Genomic DNA, 21,385 nt, shown 5'->3' with positions numbered 1-21,385 from the left:
TTCAGCCTCTTCTCTACATTTACCTGTAGAGAGTTTTTCCTGCCATTCTTCAGGTCACTTTCTGGGTTATTTATACTGATGTGGGTGACACCTAGGTGTATCTGTGGGATAAGGTGAGCCTAGGATACTCCTTCTGTGTCATCTTCCCTGGAAGTCTAGAATTGAGTTAATTTGCAGTATATTTCCATTGCATAATTTACATTTCTCTTATAATTCTCATCACAACTCTAAGTGATCATTTTAAAAGTTAAATATTTATAATTATGTTTCTATATTTTTAATTAACTATTACAGACTGAATTGTGTCCCCACAAAATTCATATGTGGAAGCCCTAAGCTCCAATGTGATGGTATTTGGAGATGGGGCTTTTGGAAGGTAATTAGGTTTAGATGAGGTGATGAAGTTGGGCCCTCATGATGAAATTAGTGCCCTTAGAAAAAGATACATCAGAGGGCTCACTCTTTCTGCCCCATCATGTGAGGACGCAATGAGAAGGAGGCCCTCTGCAAGCCAGGAAGAGGGTCCTCACTGGGAACCAAATCAACCAACACTTGGATCTTGGACTGCACATATACGTATACTTTCTTTTTGTTATATTAATCTGGTAAATACAGGCAACTTGATAAATTTTATTTCTCATGATTCCTATCAAAAAAAATTACCTTGCACTTATACTTGAATACATGTATCTAATAAGTGTTTTCCTTACAGAAGAGAACAAAGGGAACCACATTTGAATATATAATCTGATGATTAAAAGCAGTATCCACAAACTGGCATCCAACTCTCTACATTTCAAACATTGTTTGGCTTCCACAATCCACAGAGTTTTAGTACAAAGAGCCATAAACACATTCAAATTATAGTCAGACAATAGACCTTGCCCATTCATACACAACATGAGACCAATAAATGCAGTGACAGCAAAGACATTCTTAAAAGCCACTAGTACACTGAACAGACCGCCATAACTTCATGGTACATAGAAATGACTGTAAGCCAGAAAAAATATATACCACCAAATCTTAACTAAATTCCCAACTCAAATTCTCCTTATCATCTATATCCCCATAGTATCCATTCCAATAATATCCAGAAGGGGAGGAAAGGAGACAATGGACAGAAAGACAATAGTCTAAACTGATTACAGTTAAAACATCTTCCATCTGCAAATTTTACAGCAAAAACATATAACTACATTAAAGCATTCATAGGTCCCACCCAGATGACCTTGAAATTAACTTATGCAAGTAAAACTCTCTGAAGCACAAATTCCATTAGCTTTATGATAAATCTGCTTCTGCCCCCAGATCTGTGTCTGGTGGAAGTCTCATCCATCAGTCTGTTTTTCTTGCAGAATAAAGACTAGGGGAGAATGGTAGGGGGAAAGGAAATCTGGTCTCCTGCAGAATAGAGGCTCTGCATGGTCTTTTAAAGGGCCATTAGCCCAGAGCCTCATATTTTATCTTCTAAATCTCTTGTCTCCTGAAACATCGAGGTGAAAGTGAATGTAAGTTTGATGTCGCACATGCTTCTATTTTTCATATTTTCTTCATGAAGAAAATCAACAAAAGGGACAAGCTCTACTATTTCTTTTTTGGAGGTTAAGTTTGTCTTCTGTGCACAAAATGACAGCCACCATAATAAGCACATGTCTAAAAAATAGAAAACACAAAATTTCAGTAGGCTTTGAGTTCTCATATCTCCGATGATATCTTCCTAATATAGTCCTTGCGCCTCAAGGGTCTCAGATCATTGTAATAATCAAGCAAATAACTTCCTTCTGTAAGACAACTACTCATCTCAGCCTCAGGTCTACCTATGAACAAATTTCCCCAAACACATATTTTACTATAATGCAAGTCTGAGCTTAGTGAAATGTTTGAGTCTGTAGTGAATGGGGCTTTATTTTCTCTATCACATAAAATCACTAAGTCAGCATTTAAGTAAATGGAAGCATTCCCTTTTGCTTCAGTCCTCAACAACATTCCTATACTTACTAATGAGCTATAGAGGACATATGTAGGGCAAGGCTGCATCCTGAGTATTGATGGACTCCCTTATTTTGGAGCTGATCCAGAATGTCTGATACGGGAACACTTAGTAAACCCTGGAGAAAACAAATAAACAAAAATGAACACACACACAAAAATACAGCTGTGTTTCCAAAACTTTAGCATGCAAAAGAATTACATATGTGAGCCTCTCAATAATACAATTTTTAGGGTCTTAACTTTAGAGATTTTGACTATCTAGTCCAGACAAAATGTATGCTCTTTCTTTTTTAACAAGCACTCCTGGTGATTTTTATGCTTACAGTGCACCACCACACTTAGAGAAGCATTGTGCTACAGAATTTCCAAGCTCAGGTTGACAAACCAGGACTCTTGATGGCTATTACTTGGGTCAACACCAAATTGGGTTAAAGCCAAGAGCTAACTCTCATATATAAGCATTGTATTTGCTCTTTTTTTGTCTTTCCACATCTAAAACTTCTTTCTTGTTTTTGTTTTCTTCTGCTATATTTTTGGTCTTGTAATCCATTTAAACATTTTAAAATACTGAATTAAGAGATTTTTCAGAAGTTAACATTGGGAATTGGGATAAGCAATTGGTGTGGATAAATCTTGCTATTTTCAATGATTGTGAGCTACCTTTCTAAATCACTCACAACTTTCCCCTTTTCTTGATTTCTCAATAAACTATAAATGTCTTCCAAAAATTACACTCAAGAGAAAGCAGATCATCAGGACAGCAAGTGAGACAAAGTAGCCATTAAGATCAATTGTGCCTAGCCTGCTGTGAAATTTGGCATAAATTATTTTATTTATTTTTTGACATAAATTATTTTAAAAAATCAAATCAGTTTTGGAAATTCAGAGCTACTCACTTCAAGACAAGTATTAGTTATAAAATTTCTAGGATCTTCTTATTTTGGAGTGCAGAAGAAGACTGCAAAGAAAAATTTCTGGATGAAGCACTTGATTGTAATGCAAGCGATGGTTATCCCTTACATTGGGCTATGATATTGTGAGAATGTTGTGTTTATTCTTTATGCTTCTCCACAACGTGCAGTGAAGTTCCACCAAAAGTGTTTTAGATGTTAACAAGAGTGCAAAACAAAAACCATCTTTCTTAAGAAATAAATGATTTTTAAAAATCAGAGTTTTAATGGAATGGTACTTAAAGAAACAAAATAACTACCATCAGAGTTTGTAAAAACAAGAAAGAAATTTTAAAGAAAAATGTGAACTTTTTCATTTAATTTCATTAAACCAAATTTCAATTAAATTCAAGGCTTAGTGAGCCATTCTTGAAGCTTAAAAAGTTATTTGAAGAAAATGGAAAAAAAAAAAGAAAGCAATATGTTTATAAAATACAGTGGATAATGAAATTTAGATTTTATTTCTTTATTTTTTTGTGTGACAGAAGCAACAACAACAATAAAAATAGAGATATTTTCCAGTGACAGGCAGGGCTTCACAGAGGCATGACTTGGTTGGGTCACAATGGATCAGCATCTGGTTTTTGGTTTCCTAGACCCAGAAATTCAAATTTGTCAGATTTGGAGAATGAAATTAAGCTAGTCATATCCAAAAGACACTGGTTGTATAGAAAACACAAATGCTAATTTATTAACTTAAATAGAACATAACTACTGCTAAATATCTGAAACACTTGTCTTATGGATCAGCATGTTTTGCTTTTTTCAAGGAGGAGACTTCTACTTGGGACAGCATGAAATAAAACATGGTATATAATTAAACAGATGAGACAGAATGACATTCTAATGGAATTACACCTTGGTCACCATGTCTCAAATTTGAGTGTTCACAAAATACACTTTGGCCAAATAGAAAGGAAAAAATCTGAAACCACTTGGAATATAACCATAACCTCAAAATTTGGAGGTATTTTATTCTTGTTCTATAAATCAAGATGCAAATATAATGAGATTCAGGCTGAGATTCATGAAGGATTATTCAAGGCAGTTTGGAATGTTTGGGATTTAAGGACTCAAAATCATAAAAACTAATTATATCTTCTCATAGGCTGGAGTCATTGCCACTTGAAAAGATCAAGCCAAGTTTAATTAGCTGTGAGTTTGACAATATAAATGGAATTTATATTTTAAATCAAAGGAGTAAACATTTGGTAGAAGTGAGCTTCTGAAATATTGTTGCTGCTTTTTAAAACTTCATTATACTGATGTTGAGAAGGCTTGACAAGAGTCAATTAGAAACACTTACAGAATCTTAAAGTAAGACTTTGGAATGAATGCCAAGAGTGAGGATCAGAAAATTCAGCTGCTTCCTTTTAAATAGTAGCAAACACACATTTAAAAAAAAATCTTTTTTAATAATGATCTAAATTAATAATTATTAACTGAGGATAGCCATCAGAATCACCAATATATGTATTTTTTATCATATGTATGCCTGGCCCCTACCTGGACTTCCTAAATAGAAATTTTACGGGTCAGGCTTAAATATATATGGGGTTTTATTTTATTTTATTTTTAAAGAGAGAGAGAGCACGAGTGGAAGAGGCAGAGGGAGAGGAGAGAGAATCTCAAGCAGACCCTGAGCTGAGCACACAGAGCCCAATATGGGGCTCAATCCCAGGACCATGAGATCATGACCGGAGCTGAAACCGAGAGTGGGATGCTCAACTGAACGGGCCACCCAGGCACCCCTTAAACATATATTTTTGAAAAGCCCCATAGAGTAATTTTGATATTAAGATTCATGGATAATTGTGGGCAAAACTGCCAATGCTGTAGAGTCAAACCAGTACAGGATATCAGAATCTAAAACCTCCTAAAGCAGGAAATTTGAATTCTATGGTTGGAAATGTGCTCAGATGCAGCACTCAGCTGCTTGTGAAAGCCATTACTATGTCATTTCCTCTGACCAAAGTCTGGATTTGGAAGGATGGGTTGAATTGGGTCCCAGCTTTGTTGTTAATCCAAGATATTTTTATGTTTAGCTGTACAGGATGAGAAAATACTAAGTCAATTCTAGTTTAATGAAGTTGAAAACATTTTTAAACAATTCTATTTGGTGATGAAATGGAAATGATTTATTTTGAGAAGTTTGGTACAAAGACCACTTATATTTTGCTAAAATTATTTACATTCTGGCAAGGCAAGGCATTTAATAATGGCCATGTTCTTAATTATTAACACCCTTTTCCTAAAACTATTTGCATTGCTTTATGAAACATTCTTAATTTTCCGAAAACTGAAAAGACAGTATCTTATTTTTATATAGAAACTAATGAGTATTAGAATCATTTTATTCAAATCATCTTTAATTTTTGAAACAAAGCTTTCAGCTTGATAGTTTCAGAAATAAGGAACTGTCACTGTCATTTTATGGATGAGTAAACTAAGACTCAAAGAAAAAGTTATTTCCATTCTAGAGCTTCTAGTTACTTCCATTCTAACAGAACTGGAATGGGAGGAGTGTCAACTGCTTCAGGTAATTTACATATATGACATCATGTATTATTTCAATAGCTCCTCAAGAAAATTATTTTTTTCACCATTTTTCTCCATTAAGGATTAGCGGGCTTTATTAACTTGCCCTTAGTCACATAGAGAAAATGGTTGAGCTAAGGTTATTTGCCCCCAAAGCCAATGTATTCTTGACATACTAACTTCTCTCAGTAAAATGAGGAAATCTACCTAATCTCTAAAGAACTGTCTGGACCTCCTTTCTCCCCACCTACCTCCTAGACTAATAATGAGCCTTCAACTGGAGCAATAAAACTTCCATTGCATTTTACTGCTGAAGGAAAAATGGAGAGGTAAATGCAGGAGAGAAACTAGGATTCAATATAAGACCTTCCTAAAAGTTTAAGATCAGAGCTGAGGGATCAACATAGTTGACATAAAATTTAATTATTTTGTGTCAGGAACTCTGCTAAACTATGGGGATAGGTGACCAAGCCAAATGCTCTGCCATTGAGGAGTTTACTATCTAGTACGGGAGGCTGATGATGTCTGCAAAGTATGACTAGTTTGATCTTAATTCTATCAAATCAAGATTCTCAAGAGAAGGTGATAAATAGGATCCTTCACTGGTCACAATAGGCTTTGGGAACCAAACAAACTTGAAATAATCTCAGTGGCTTAATCTCAGTAAATGTTTGTGTGTTGCTGAAACAAATTCAGAGCAGATCTATGGTTTGGAGGTAGAGGGCTCTGCTCCATACAGTCACTCAGAGATCCAGACTGCACCATAGGAATCCATGGTCTCAAAGGTTGCCAAGGAAGGGAAATATAAAGCATAGAAGATTCATACTTTCTCTTTTATGCATTGTCCTGGAAGTAACACATGTTATTCTGCATATATCCTCTGGCCGGAACAAGCCACATGAACCTACCTAATCCAAAAAGTTGGGCATCCAGTAAGCAGTAAAAGTCTTGGCTACTGATCTCAGCCAGTTTTGACAAGAGTCAGGATAGGAAGATGTAGAACATCATAATCTGGGAAATCTCTCCCCAGGTTAGCAGAATGTTGATCTGAGATAGAGCATCCAGGGGAAAACCAAACTAGAATACATCTAGGTAAAGTCTCTTCTAAAGAGCATATACTCTGTTAAATGTCAGAATCCTGGAAGGGAATGACCAAAGAAGATTAGGAATGAAATATGAAGAGCAAGGAACAGGTTCTTAAATCCCTGAGGTATAGTCCAGAAGTCATTAGTAAGGTAACTCTTTAACTAAGTTATGTTTAGAAAGTGGTTTATTAAGAGGAATGATCCAGTACAGACACTCAATTTCTAACTTTTAAGTTTATAGGTTTCTATGAATACCCAAAAGCTGTGCCTACAGTTGGCTTTCTTTATTTGGAAAAAGAGGAGGGGGGAGCCCACAGTTTTTAGATAATTAACTTTAACCTCCATTTGTCTGGAAGTTTAGAAAAGAGAAGTAAATAATCACTTCATCATGCTTTTAAACTGGTTCAGATCTGGTCCTGTGAAAGATCCCTTTGAGTATTACTAACTGGCTACCAAGATGAACAATACAAAAAAGGATATGTAAAACTAAGAACAAAAACTAAAATGGGTGAGGAAAAAAGGAGTAAAGTCTAAATAGGTAAATTAGTAAAGCTAGATGGATCATTTATAAAATGACAAATGAAGGCATTTAGATGCGATTCACTTACATGTCACACCTTTGTATGAACATACCTGTGAAAAATCCCTGGTACATACTGCACACTATAGGTGTCTTTTGACATAAGAAAAGAATATTTCCCTAAGATACCATTATTTCTGGCACTCAAAAATGAGATATCTGAGCAGAAATCCTGGTCATGTGGTGTATGGCAACAGCTGAGCTAAATGTAAAGTTAAGTAAACTATCGAAGAATTTTATACTTGCCTGTTTATTTCTGAGTTCATTTACATGTTCCAGAACATTATGGATGTCATCATACCTACGATTCATTAGATATAATCAAATGAATTATATTCCATTTTATTCGCAAAAAGTTCTTAGAAAAATCTCATTTCCTTATTAATATGATCTACATAATTAACGGAAAAAATGGTCTTCCACTCAGTTTTGTACATAAAAAAATTGATTTATGACAGTGATTTCCAGAGCTTCTTAAAGCAGATGAGGATAAAGAAAAGGTGATTAAATTTTTTAAAAAGAAGAATGGTTGAACAGAAGAATGGGCTGCCTCACAGAGTAATGGCTTCCAATCATTTCAACTGTTGATATGAAGGCTCATTTGTCATTTGGTAAGGGGATTCCTGACAAATGATAATATTAGGTAAGAATCTGTATTAAAGTAACTTTTTGTATATCTCATCTCTGAACTATTGTGCTTTTATTCATGTCTTTACGTATCAAAAGCCTTAAGAGATTGATCCCTATCTGGGCACCTGGGTGGCTCAGTCAGTTAAGAGACTTTATATCTCCAGTATCATGGGCCCTAGATATCTGTTTGTCTTCAGCTCTGATCCCAATACCTTCAGAAGATTCCATGATTCCCATTTCAGATAAGCAAGTAATAAAAATAAGCTGTTAGTTTCTATCTCCATCGAAGAAAACACTTGATATTTAAAATACCTTAAGGTGGAGCATGGAATGAATCTCTGAAAATAGGAGTTAGAAATCTATTTAATCTGATTGCAGCAATATTTTGGGATTTGCACCATTTCTTAGGAAATTGGTTAATCACTCTAGAATGAGATGGTTTATGTAAAATTCTAACAACCTGAAAATATATCACTAAACTAATTTCTTTTAGCCTAAACATTCTAGAAGTTTAAGGTTAGTTTAATTGTTTGCTTGTTTGTTTCAATATATACTTTTAGGAGACTTTCTGAACTCTCACCTAATTCTCTGAAAAACATTCACAGTTGCCATAGTGATTATCTCCATTTTTTCCCTGGTAAAACCAAAGCATAAAAAGTAACTCAGTCAAGACACATATGATTAAAGGAGGGAGTCAGAATTGAAACCCAGGACTCATGTTCTTTGCCAGTTCATGAGATCACTTTTGGACATTCCTTCCATTTTAGATGATTTTATTCAGTGACAAGCTGGCAGAGAGAAAGAAGGCAAGTATTAGAAGGAAGTTTAGTTTGGGGGCTTAATAATGGTGCCAGTTGAATAAATTTTCTCAGCACCACAGGAGTTAACATAAACTCATCGGTGTTGGAGCCTTCATTATACAATTTCTTCAGTGTCAAAGATGGCAGTGACCAGCCTTGATATGCGCTTGGAAAGAATTCTGAGATGGCTCTTGCAGAACCTCACAAGAGTTTATCTTTCAGATTAGACAAGGAATACAGAAGACATATTGTGTAAAAATAAAAGCAAAAACATCTTTTCATCTCTCAGGTTAGGATGGTTTAGTTCTCTTCACCTGTTTTCTTTCATTAAAGTGCTCTTAAATCACACATTTCCTAAAAATTCAAGCATTCCACGGGCGCCTGGGTGGCTCAGTTGGTTAAGCATCTGCCTTCTGCTCAGGTCATGATCTCAGGGTCCTGGGATCAAGTCCCACATCAGGCTCCCTGCTCAGCAGGGACTCTGCTTCTCCCTCCCCCTCTGGCCTTCCCCCCTGCTCATGCTCTCTCTCTCTCTCAATAAATAAATAAAAATCTTTAAAAAATATTCAAGCATTCCAGTAGGTTGGAATACAAATTGTTTATATAAAATTAAATTAAACAAAATGTATCAAGTAAAATAAAGGTGTTATTTGTTTAAAGATAGAAATATATACATTCACTCTAGAAAATCTTTTAAAAACACAAATATAAGATAAAAACTATCTGTAATTCACTATCAAGAGATAAGCCACTGCTGACATTTTCTCTTTCTCTCATCTGCAACAAAATACCATGAACGTACATCCATGTCTAAAAAAAAGTTTCTAATACTATTTTGTGAAAGAATAATATCCCATCTTATTTCCCAATAATTAATGTTATTGAAAATGTTTGTAATATCATGAACTTTAATGAACATCTTCATTTTTAAAATAAGTTCTTAAACATATAATTACAAGTTCAAAGAGAGTGCTTTTTTAAGAGTTTTGATGTATATTGCCAAGTCACACCCCAGAAAGATCATACCCCAGAAATAAGACAGTAACTTTCTTTGAGCATTCATCAAAATTGGGTATTGCCAGAAAATATAACAAATTATATTTGATAGGCAAAAAGTATTATCTCAGTTCTTGAAGATCCATTTCTTTGACTTCTAGTAACATGAATATATTTTTCCATTTTGTTGGCCTTTTATTTTTTCTTTTGTGATGTTCTTTCGTCTATCTTTCAGTTAGAGAGTCATTGGCTTATTGTTGATTAGCAAGAGGGCTTTACGTATTAAGGATATCAAATCTTTACTTTGTATTCTTTTTTACAAGTTTTTTATTTGCCTTTTCATCGTAGGGTGTGTTGTTGAGCCAAAAAAAAATTTAATTTTTTTAAATTCAATTATCCAACACATAGTACATCATTAGTTTTTGATGATTCATTAGTTGCATATAACACCCATTGTTTATCACATCATGTGCCCTTCTTAATGTCCATCACCCAATTACCCTATCCCCCAATGCACCTCCCTTTCTGTAATCCTCAGTTTGTTTCCCAGAGTCAAGAGTCTCTCATAGTTTTTGTGCCTCTCTGATTTCTTCCATTCAGTTTTTCCTCCCTTCCCCTGAGGACATCTCGGCTCCTTCCACAGTTTGGCTATTGTGGACAATGCTATTATGAACATTGGGGTGCAGGAGCCCCTTCCTTTCACTACATCTGTATCTTTGGGGTAAATACCTAGTAGTGCAATTGCTGGGTCATAGGATAGCTCTATTTTTAACTTCTTGAGGACGCTCCATACTGTTTTCCCGAGTGACTGTACTAGCTTGCATTCCCACCAACGTGTAGGAGGGTTCCCCTTTCTCCGCATCCTTGCCAACATCTGTTGTTCCCTGTGTTGCTAAGTTTAGCCATTCTAACTGGTGTAAGGTGGTATCTCATTGTGGTTTTGATTTGTATTTCCCTTATGGCAAGTGATGTGAAGCATTTTTTCATGTGTCTATTGGCCGTTTGTATGTCTTCTTTGGAGAAGTGTCTCTTCATGTCTTTTCCCTATTTCTTGACTGGATTATTTGTTTTTTGGGTGTTGAGTTTGATAAGTTCTTTATAGATCTTGGATACCAGCCCTTTATCTGGTATGTCATTTGCAAATATCTTCTCCCATTCCGTAGGTTGCCTTTTAGTTTTGTTGACTATTTCCTTTGCTGTGCAGCTTTTTATCTTGATGAAGTCCCAATAGTTCATTTTTGCTTTTGTTTCCCTTGCCTTTGGAGGTGTGTCTAGCAAGAAGTTGCTGTGGCTGAGGTCGACGAGGTTGCTGACTGTTTTTTTCCTCCAGGATTTTGATGGATTCCTGTCTCACATTTAGGTCTTTCATCCATTTTGAGTTTATCTTTGTGTATGGTATAAGAGAATGGTGCAGTTTCATTCTTCTGCATGTGGCTGTCCAATTTTCCCAGCACCATTTATTGAAGAGACTGTCCTTTTTTCCATTGGATATTCTTTCCTGTTTTGTTGAAGATTAGTTGACCACAGAATTGGAGGTACATTTCTGGGCTCTCTATGTGTCTATTTTTGTGCCAGTACCATACTGTCTTGATGATCACAGCTTTGTAATATAGCTTGAAGTCCGTTATTGTGATGCCCCCAGCTTTGGTTTTCTTTTTCAACATTCCTCTGGTGATTTGGGGTCTTTTCTGGTTCCATACAAATTTTAGGATTGTTTGTTCCAGCTCTGTGAAAAATGTTGATAGTATTTTGATAAGGATTGCATTGAATGTATAGATTGCTCTGGGCAGGATAGACATTTTAACAATGTTCATTCTTCCAATCCATGAGCACAGAATATTTTTCCATCTCTTTGTGTCTTCCTCAATTTCTTTCATAAGCATTCTGTAGTTTTTAGAGTACAGATCCTATATCTCTTTGGTAGGTTTATTCCTTGGTATCTTATGGTTTTTGGTGCAATTGTAAATGGGATCAATTCCTTAAATTCTCTTTTACAGTTAAATTATTAGTGTATAGAAATGCAACTGATTTCTGTGTGTTGATTTTGTATCCTGCCACGTTGTTGAATTGCTGTATGAGTTCTGGCAATTTTGGGGTGGAGTCTTTTAGGTTTTCCACATAAAGTATCATGTCATCTGTGAAGAGTGAGAGTTTGACTTCTTCTTTGCTGATTCGGATGCCTTTTATTTCTTTTTGCTGTCTGATTGCTGAAGCTAGGACTTCTAGTACTATGTTGAACAACAGTGGTGAGAATGGGCATCCCGTTCGTGTTCCTGACCTTAAGGGAACAGATCAATGCTCTGCTTTTTATGTCATGCATAAAATGTCCTCAGCAACCCAGCTATATGCAAATAATCACCTATGTTCTCTTCTAGAATCTTGCTTTTGTTGGGCACATTTAATTTTTTAACATAGAAAAATTTTATTTTGGTATTTGAAGCAAAATAGGGACCTAACTTTATTTTTGTAATGATAAACAACTTGTCAAAAACCACTTATTACGTAATACATTCTACTCATCACATGTACTATATGTTCAATTTGCCTCTATCTAATCCCTCTTACACATATACATATCTGCAAATATATCTAAGTATATAAATGTAGCTATGTATATACCTATACTTCTTATTTTATGAAAATGATCTATCTCTTATGGCAATCACCATCATCTTACTGAATTCTTTTACTTTAAAAATACCTTCTGATCTGTTAACAAAACTGACCCACCACATTACTCTTATTTTTCCTTTTTTTTTTTTTTTTTTTTTGCCTAAGCCATTTAAAAATTATTTTCTTCAGGCACCTGGGTGGTTCAGTTGGTTGAGCATCCAACTCTTGATTTCAGCTCTGGTCATGATCTCAGGGTTGTGAGATTGAGCCCTGAGTTTGGCTCTATGCTCAATGGGGTGTCTGCTTAAGATCCTCTCTCTCTCTCTCTCTCTCCCTCTGCCCCTCCCCTGGCTTGTGCATGCTTTCTCTCTCTCTAAAACTCTCTCTTAAAAAAATGATTTTATTTTTTCTTTCTTTCTTTTTTAGTTTTTATTTAAATTCAAGTTCATTAACATACAGTGTAATATTAGTTTCAGGTGTACAATTTAGTGATTCAACACTTACCTAACACACCCAGTGCTCATTATAACAAGTGCCCTCCTTAAATCCTCACTTATTTAACCCATTCCCCCACCTACCTCCCCTCTGGTAACCATCAGTTTGTTCTCTATAGTTAAGAGTTTTTCTCATGGTTTTCCTCTTTCTTTTTTTTCCCCTATGATCTTTTGTTGTGTTTCTTAAATTCCACATATAAGTGAAATCATACGGTATTTGTCTTTCTCTGACTGATTTATTTTGGTTAGCATTATACACCCTGGCTCCATACATGTCAACGCAAATGGCAAGAGTTCCTTCTTTATTATGGCTGAGTAATATTCCTTGTGTGTGTGTGTGTGTGTGTATACCACCTCTTCTTTATCCATTCATCAGTTGATGGACATTTGGGCTCTTTCCATAATTTGGCTATTGTAGATAATACTGCTATAAACACTGGGGTGCCTGTATCCCTTCAAATCAGTATTTTCGTATCCTTTGAGTAAATCCCTGACAGTACAGTTGCTGGATCATAGAGTATTTCTATTTTTAACTTTTTGAGGAACCTCTATACTATCAAAAATGAATTTTCTTAGTTTATGTTTTAGTTTTAGTTTTTTTCATCTACAGGTCCTGTCTTTTAAATAGACATCATATTCTATTATCAAGCATTTTTGAAATAGATATCTAGTCTTTTTCATGGAGATGCCTAGCTGTTAGGGCTGAGAAGTCAAAATGCTCTTGGAACCAGCATAACAACAAGCATGGTCAACATCAGCGGTGACACTGTGTGCTGAGAACTCCACAGTTAGAGCAGAGCAAGGAGCAGGAAGTGAGGCAATGTGAGTGCTCCGCTGTGAATTCATGGCCACACCTCAATTTATTTCTGGTAAGTGAATGTGACAACTATTCACATACATTACTATCTTTATACTATCCAGGATATGCCAAATAAAGTAACAAGTCCAAAGGTGGTCTGTTTTAGAAAATTAATTAGAAGAGAGGGTAAAATCCAGTTTGCTTATGCATAAAATATAAACTTGGAGGCTCTTCTGAGACTTGGTATAATTTAGGACGAAACAAGCTAGTGTTTGGGATATTTTGATCAGTTGACTTGCTCTAACCACTTTTGTAATGAGTACTCCTCAGCACAGTGCAGCAGTGAAGTGTGTGTCTTCCTTGTAACCAGGTAAAAAAGTATACTTTTGGAGTAGTTTTCATGGTGAAGCAGATGGATCTATACTGACCCACTGACACTTGTTTGCCCATGAGGCTTCACGGATAAAGGTATATAAAAGGATCATTGGCTGACATTAGATGTGGCTAAAGAAAAGTGTTAAGTTACTTGGCACACATGGAGATGGTGGCTGAGCTATCACCATGTCTTAATTGCTAGGAACATCAAAGAGACCCCTAATCTACCCAAGGTCTTTCCTGGTTGAAGTTCTGGTCTGAAAAATCTCTCTCTCCCGACCTCACTGACTTGTTGGGAGACCATTCTACCCCAGTGCCATTTCAATCTTATTTCTTAGAGAAGAGTATCCTTGCGGGGGGTGTGGTGGGGGTGGGGTGGGGGTGTTACAGGTTTCCCTCGGTATCTGCAAGTAGAGCATTCTTACGAAAATGTCTGTAAGTGGAAATGGTGTAAAGTGAAGAAGCAATTATTAATTTACATGGAGAAATTTTTAAGCATTCCCAACCCCCTCCCCCCAAAATAACCTTTCTTAGGCTTCTCTCATACCTTAGGATATAATCGTGCTAATGGATGCACAAGATCAGTGGAGGTAAAGGCCCGATGCTCCCAGGATACAGTTCAAAGCTGCAGTGGCTTGATGCTGGGGCGCTGAGTGTGGTCCCGGGTAGGAGCTTGCCAGGACCCCTCTGGCTGCTCAGGGTGCGCGCGGCCTCTACAACAGCTCGCTGCCACGTAGACACCCAACACTAGTTTCCCAAAGCGGGGGGTACTTGTGTAACTCATTTTTCTTTACTCTTCATCAAATTCCACCAATCAAAACCAGGAATGAGCAGTGAACGGTCATGTCGTTGCTTAATTCTATTAGAAATATCCTGAAAACCTCCCTGGACGTCCCTAGGTAGTCTTTTGCACACTCGAGAGCATAGCAGGACCTATTTAATACGGTTTTGCACTTATCTCCAGAAGGTGATCTTTGCTAATCTGGCTTTCAAGTTGGAAAGAAAGAAGAAGAGTTGATTCCTTGTGGACTTTGCTCCAAACTTTAACCCTCAGGCAATTAAAGCCTCTTTATCCAAAGTGAGTCTCCAGTTAATCAGGCCCTTTCTGTAACCACTCCGAAACACACTTTCAAAACAAAAGTTAGAAAGCTGTATGATCCATTCTCAAGAAAGATCTGTTTCTGTTAAGAACCCGCCCTGACCTTTTTGTTGAAGAAGAACAAAATAATGTAGTAACAAAAACACAAGTCGCTGCCAGAGGAAGAGAAAAAAAAAGTTCCTGTAAGGGACTGAAACAATAAATCTCCTCTCTGCTGAACTCCCAAAGGGAGTGTGTGTATTTCCTCCCGTTCTTTATCAGAGCCCCCGAAATCAGTGGGAATGGGCAGTGACTGCTCACATTCAGCACACCTTTTCCATTTGCTAATAAGGCCCTGCCAGGCTGGGAGGGAGTTATCTCTGCGGGACTCTGGAGAGAAGCACCACTGAGACGGTCCACGAGCACCATGGAACTCCTTCAAGTGACCATCCTTTGTCTTCTTCTGTCCAGTCTTTGTAGCAGTGAAAACAGCACAGGTACCATTTTCTCTTATTCTTCTGATGGTGTGGATCCGAAATCATTGGGGGGGGGGGGACTGTTAGCCTCAGTTTACCTTCAGGGACCTTTCCGCGAAACTTGTATACAGCAATTCATTTGCGGAGTCGAGTGTGTGGGTGTTGGCAGGGAGTCCGTGGGGAAGGCTCCATGGAGAAGATGTTTGTTGTTTTCACTGAAAGGAAATGTTTGCTGGTGCAGTGGCCTTGCGGTGTATTTGATGGCACCATAAAAGTACTGAGAATACGCGATAGCACTTTGGGAGAATAAAAATCTGGGGATAAAATGCTGGTTACAAATGTACTCTTTCTCAAAAATGTGCTCCTCTCAGGCGTTAAGTCTAGAAATAACAAGATTGTCCAGGATGGGTGAAAGGCTGTAATCAGAAATACTGCATTGCAGATGCTGGCCTATTTTTGTCCCAAATATCTTTTGGCTCTGATAAATTGAGAGGCTGGATCAAGCTGCCTGGGGAAGCGAATATTAATATCTCAAGGGGGCAGGGTGGGTAAAGAGGAGAGTCATTTGATTAAAGTTAATAACATTTGTACTGGAAATAAGCACAGATCTACACACATACACACATTTTGCACAACATTTCAGAAATTTATGGACATAAGAATCCTACCCACTGATTGCAATTTCAGAAACTCGGATAAGGGCTGTATATGAATCACTATGAGCCCTGACTATATTAATGACCAGTTGCAAGAAATTATTACATATGACTGTGTTAGCCCTTTCTGAGGGATTCCCTGTAAGCAGTTACATTTAATGAATATTTATTAGGACCCTACTATGTACTCATCGGTGCAAGGAATACATAAATGACTAAGACATTGTCCTTACCAACAGTGGTCAATGTACTGTTGGGAAAAACAAATACGTAATTCTAATACAAGACAGATTTAATAAGTGTGAAAACCAAAGTACAAACTATCATAAAAGAACACAGTTGGGAAATACTGATTCTGAGGAGCCCTGGAAAACAATCAGTCCTAATTTTATTTTGCATGTGCTTTTTTCAAAAGTTTGCTGCCTATAAAAATTCTAATTTAGAATAATAGTGTAGGAAAAATTATGCACACTCCTTCAATGATATTTACCTTTAATTTCCCAATATACATATATAAATTTAGGAAAAATTCCCAGACACTCCAAAATCACATATGATTGCTTATCATGCATCTTGGCATTTCCAGAGTTAAGTTGCAGCAGGTATCAAGGCCAGAAAATCTAACTTAGAAGAGTTACCTGGCATCTGATTTTTTAAAATAAAGAGTAGTTATGAAGGGTCCCAGAAATCAGTGCATAAGCTTATAAGTAACTCTTCAGTATGCATGGGAAATCCCGATGCCATGAAGAACACTGTTCACAAACAGGTGCCCAGTCAATATAAAATTGAAAGTCTGGGTTAGGCTGCTCACCACTCCAAGTCTGTAAGCACCACCGAGTACATTATTTTCCTGGCATTGTTAAACTCTGAATGGATTATGTGTCTTTCTGAAAGCAAAATGGAATAGGATCAATAGAATCAGCTTGCAAAACCTAGCCATAAGGAAGACGGAAAGTGGAGGACAACCCAGAGATGACCTGGCAGGCTTTTCTATTATGATCATTTTGGGAAGATACCAACTTCTTTTACCTAACCAGAAATGAGCCCAGCCCATTAATGGTGTCTTCTTTCTAATGAACTATTAACCCAAGTAGGATAATTTCTCTTTTGAGCAGAGATAATAATTACATAATGACTATCTCCTTCAACCTCTGCCAACAACCCTATTTGTTAACTTAAGGAAAGTGTCTGCAAAAACTACTCCATTTGCCTTGGAGAAGGAAGCTCTAGCTCAAGAGCATGAACTGACCATCTGAGTGGTGCCTAGAAGGAACTGGAAGAGATTGTCCATCCAGGTGTATGATTTTGTTGCACCTGGTTCTGCCTGTTTTATGCTTCCCTTCCCAGATAGGGCACAGGAAATGAAGCATTTCCTAAGCTGATTTATGAAGTTCTTTCCTTAATCCCCTGTACCGGAAACACATTGATTTCAAAGCTTTGTACGTTCCCCAAACTTAGAATGCTTACCATATTTCATCAGCAGAGTTGATTATTAGGGATGAGGAGGGAGGCATTTCATCGGCCTTAAATTCACAAGTTGTCAAGAAGATCCATGCTTCTTTGCATAGTAATTTATTCCTAAATAATGATCCTTTAGAGAAATTGACTACTTTTCTTTCTCCTTCTGGCATTTTTGTCAGTCTCAGATTTAAATACATACAATGTAGCCTTTTGTGCTCCTTGTGAAAATCAAGTGAATCTTTCTACACAGCAGCGAGTGACTTTCTATTACTTGGTTGGTGGTATAATATTTTACCATTTCCAATTTGCAAAGCTGTTCTGTTGAAATACGTAGGGAAGATGCCTGAAAAAGAACTGTCATTCTTTCCCAAGGTTTTTTAAATTGTATTTAAAACTGAACAGCCCCCTCCTGTGGCTTTTAAACCCCTTTTGGCTTTTAAGCCTAGATGGATGAGCCTTTGACTGTCAGAACCAAGAGAAGTTAAATGAAAAGGATTCTAAGAGAAAGGAGGCCCAGGAAACAATGTACTCTCCCAGCGCCATTTGCTTTTTGAACTTGATGTTAATTTAGGAAAGATTAAAATGTGTTAGGCATTTGCGAACAGGAAAAAACATCAATTTCATTGGTATCTGAAGAATCATTGCTTGGAGAAATTCATTTGTTAGTGATTGAACATTCAGTTTCATGGGAAAAAAAATGGATCAGACTGTAAGACAGACATTATGCTAAATGCTATAGATTTACAGAGATCAGTAAGACTCAGCCATGGCCCTTGAAATGGGAGAGAAAAGAGGAGTTAAGTAATTTTGATTGTATTGTAGGTCTTAAGTGGTAAATAAAGAATGGTCCGGAGCTTAGTTTTGGCTGTGGGGCATCAGTAAAGAATTCATATAAAAGTGGAAATTATGATAAACTTTGAAATTTGAAAAACAGGAGGTTTCAGATCAATGGAGTTTCTTGCATAGGAACATGAAAACATCAGAATATTCTAGTGTACACATGTAAGGAGGTCACAGATTAGACATAGGTAAGTTTTGGAAAATAAGGTTGGAAACAGAGCCTCAAGATATATATTGACTACCAGGATGAGGGATACTGACTAGTTAATAGTCAATAGTTAAAATTGAATAGTTGATTAGTTTAGAGCCTCTAAATGTGTTTGAGTGTGGGAATTATGATTGGGGCTATAAATTGGGAAGATTAATCTGTCAGCAGGAAATAAATTAGCCTATTGTAGTCAGGAGAGACACAAGATAAAGAAAATAGTGCAAGTGCTATTGCAAGTCTGAAAGTCTATCAATAAAATAAAAAGAAGGATCTGGGGAAGTGCTTAAAGGAAGTAGAGAGTTGGTGATTTGCCATATTCTTGACTGGCAATGAGGGAGAACGTGACTGTGATATACAAAGGATTATCTGAATACTAGGAGTAGGGAAATGGTTTGGGAACTGAGGGAGAGAAATATAGGTGGAGACCATTTAAGGAGGAAATGATGTATTTGACTTTGGACATGGTGACATTGAAATCCTGATAAGATATTTAAATAGAGATGTTCAGGGTAAATTAAAATCCACGGGTAGTTGGAATGCCCCTGCAGCTGGATGAGGAGGTGAGTGTTCTTTACTCTTGAATCCCAGGAGTTCTTAGTCCTGCTTATTGTAGAATTAATAACATAGAAAAACAATTTATTTCTTACCTAGATGCTCATATTTCTAACTCTCTTGTGGCACTTGTTTTTTTTTTTTTTTAATTCTATCATAATTATTTGTAGGCATATCTTGTTTCCTCTACCAGACTATAAACACCTTGAAAGTGGGGGCCGTATATATTACCATATGTAGTTTGTTTGTCCAGTAACAGTTCTTTTTTTTTTAAGATTTTATTTATATTATTTATTTGGCAGAGAGAGAGAGCACAAGCAGGGGGAGTGGCAGGCAGAGAGAGAAGCAGGCTCCCCACTGAGCAAGGAGCCCCATGGGGGACTCGATCCCAGGACCCTGGGACCATGACCTGAGCCAAAGGCAGACGCTTAACCGACTGAGCCATCCAGGCGCCCCTGTCCAGTAACAGTCCTAAACTGTTATAGTAAGGACACATAGCTGAGTGAACACTTTAAGGAATGATACAATTGCCTTCATTTTTTTCATTTTTAATTTCTTACAATGACAATCACTTACCAGTTTACTGCCTTGTCCTTGTGAAAAGATTGCGGACACGTATGGCTCATAGCATAGAACATGGATACGAGTGGATTACTTTGATTCCTGGCTATGAAAATGGGCACAAAATATAAGGAAAGGGGCTTCTTATCAAAGGTAAGCCAATTCCCAAAGTCTAGCCAGGAGAGAAGGTGATAGGGATAGATGGACAATCTAGTACCAGGTGACAGTAATTAACAACAAATCTGGAGAAGTAAACTACTCTGACTATAATCCTTGGGAGGAAGAATATCTAAAAAGAACTGGCTCTACCTTTCCTTTTGGGGTATAAAATACTTTATGTAATATCTTCTTACAGTTAGAAATATTCAAGGAGAAACCTTATTCTCAACCAACTTCTTAAAAATACAAAACGGCTTTTTTAAAAAAGAAAGTTCACAAAAAGGGAAGTTTAAGAAAGTTAAATAAATACCACACATCATTAATTCATGTGTTATTTTTGATCGCATGTGAGTTGCTCTAGAGCAGATCATTTTACTTATTCTGTTTAGCTTCATCACTATCAGAAATTCTTACCTAAGAGCGCCTGGGTGGCTCAGTTGGTTAAGCGACTGCCTTCGGCTCAGGTCATGATCCTGGAGTCCCAGGATCGAGTCCCGCATCGGGCTCCCTGCTCGGCAGGGAGTCTGCTTCTCCCTCTGACCCTCCTCCCTCTCATGCTCTCTGTCTCTCATTCTCTCTCTCACAAATAAATAAAATCTTAAAAAAAAAAAAATTTAGAGAGCTTTTATTTTACTGGATCATCGCCTGTCCTTTCCTTTTCATTGATGAAGGTACATTTCAAGCTTCAGGTAAATATTTTAACTTGTGAATAATTATCTAATTCAAGTAACTTCTATGCGGTTTTTTTTAGTCATCACTTTCCAACTTCCTCTTCATCTTTGAGAACAATTTGAGATGCACATTTCTAAACCCTGAATGTCAAAGCAGGAATGTACTCTAAGGGACATTCAATTCCTGTTAGTAAGGGCCTCCTTTCCTGTTGCTGAATTCCTGTGGGTCATTATAGCTCTATCAAGCTAGGATAATGCCGGTTGGGTGTTAAAAGAAGCTCTTTCAGTTAGCAAAGAAGATCCTTTTTGTACTGTTCAGACACCACATCAGCATCGACGTGAAAAAAACAGTGATATCAATTACAGTTACATCTAGAAAGGCCACTCTATGGTTCCCAAATTTGGGACAACCGTAAGAAAAATCTTTTTTAAAAAAAGAAAAGAAAAGAAAAATTGTTTTCTAAATGTAAATAGAAGCGTTGTGTCTTGTAGAAATATCAGCAGAGATCATCATAACTCGTCTCTAAATAGTACAAGTATTAGACACCTGCTGTGTCTTTCCCTATACCCTCTCTGGCTGTGTTTACTCTGGCCATTGCGATGGCAACCTGCTATGCACTCGTGTAGCCTGACAGCACCTCGCCTTGAGTGAATATAGATCTTTTGCTTTCCTGTCTGCTGTGATTCTGATACCAAGTCATGTGTCACCTGCAGAACCCCAGCTGGCAGAGTTGTATGTCTGAGCTGGAAGAGCAGGGGCAGTAGCCCTCTCTGAGACCACTCTTGTCGAAAGGGGGGATGGAGCCAGTGGATGAGTGCTTCCCTCCTCTGTTCCTGCTCCGTTTCACCGCTGTAGTCCTCTATGCCT

At 37.1% G+C, this 21,385-nt stretch overlaps 1 protein-coding gene and 1 long non-coding RNA gene across 4 annotated transcripts in view; one reads left to right on the top strand and one right to left on the bottom strand.

Moving 5' to 3' along the window:
* Window positions 1-621: 621 nt before the first annotated feature.
* On the bottom strand, window positions 622-20,572 carry LOC135363625 (uncharacterized). The gene is made up of 3 exons (XR_010409481.1): window positions 20,261-20,572; window positions 2,002-2,111; window positions 622-1,656 (listed from the first exon to the last, which is right to left on the bottom strand). It is a non-coding gene; the product is annotated as an uncharacterized LOC135363625 (long non-coding RNA).
* Window positions 15,210-21,385, top strand: part of EMCN (endomucin) — a 131,748-nt gene continuing 125,572 nt past the window's right edge. For 2 of the 3 annotated variants that reach the window (XR_010409480.1, XM_045880686.3), the window contains exon 1: window positions 15,210-15,430. Coding sequence is in view for 1 of the 3 variants with exons in the window: in XM_045880686.3 (XP_045736642.1) it covers window positions 15,361-15,430 (70 nt within the window). In the remaining 2 variants the exon portion in view is untranslated. Of the gene's footprint in view, window positions 15,431-18,980; window positions 19,135-21,385 lie in introns of those variants that run through there. The other variant, XM_064584857.1, reaches the window with a different exon arrangement.

This window comes from Mirounga angustirostris, unplaced genomic scaffold (genome assembly GCF_029215605.1).
Source record: "Mirounga angustirostris isolate CCGP_5_RB_7025 unplaced genomic scaffold, mMirAng1.0.hap1 SCAF_2, whole genome shotgun sequence".
Lineage (NCBI taxonomy): Eukaryota > Metazoa > Chordata > Mammalia > Carnivora > Phocidae > Mirounga > Mirounga angustirostris.
The sequence above is the reverse complement of the archived record's forward strand: the minus strand, read 5'-3'. Positions and strand labels throughout refer to the sequence as shown.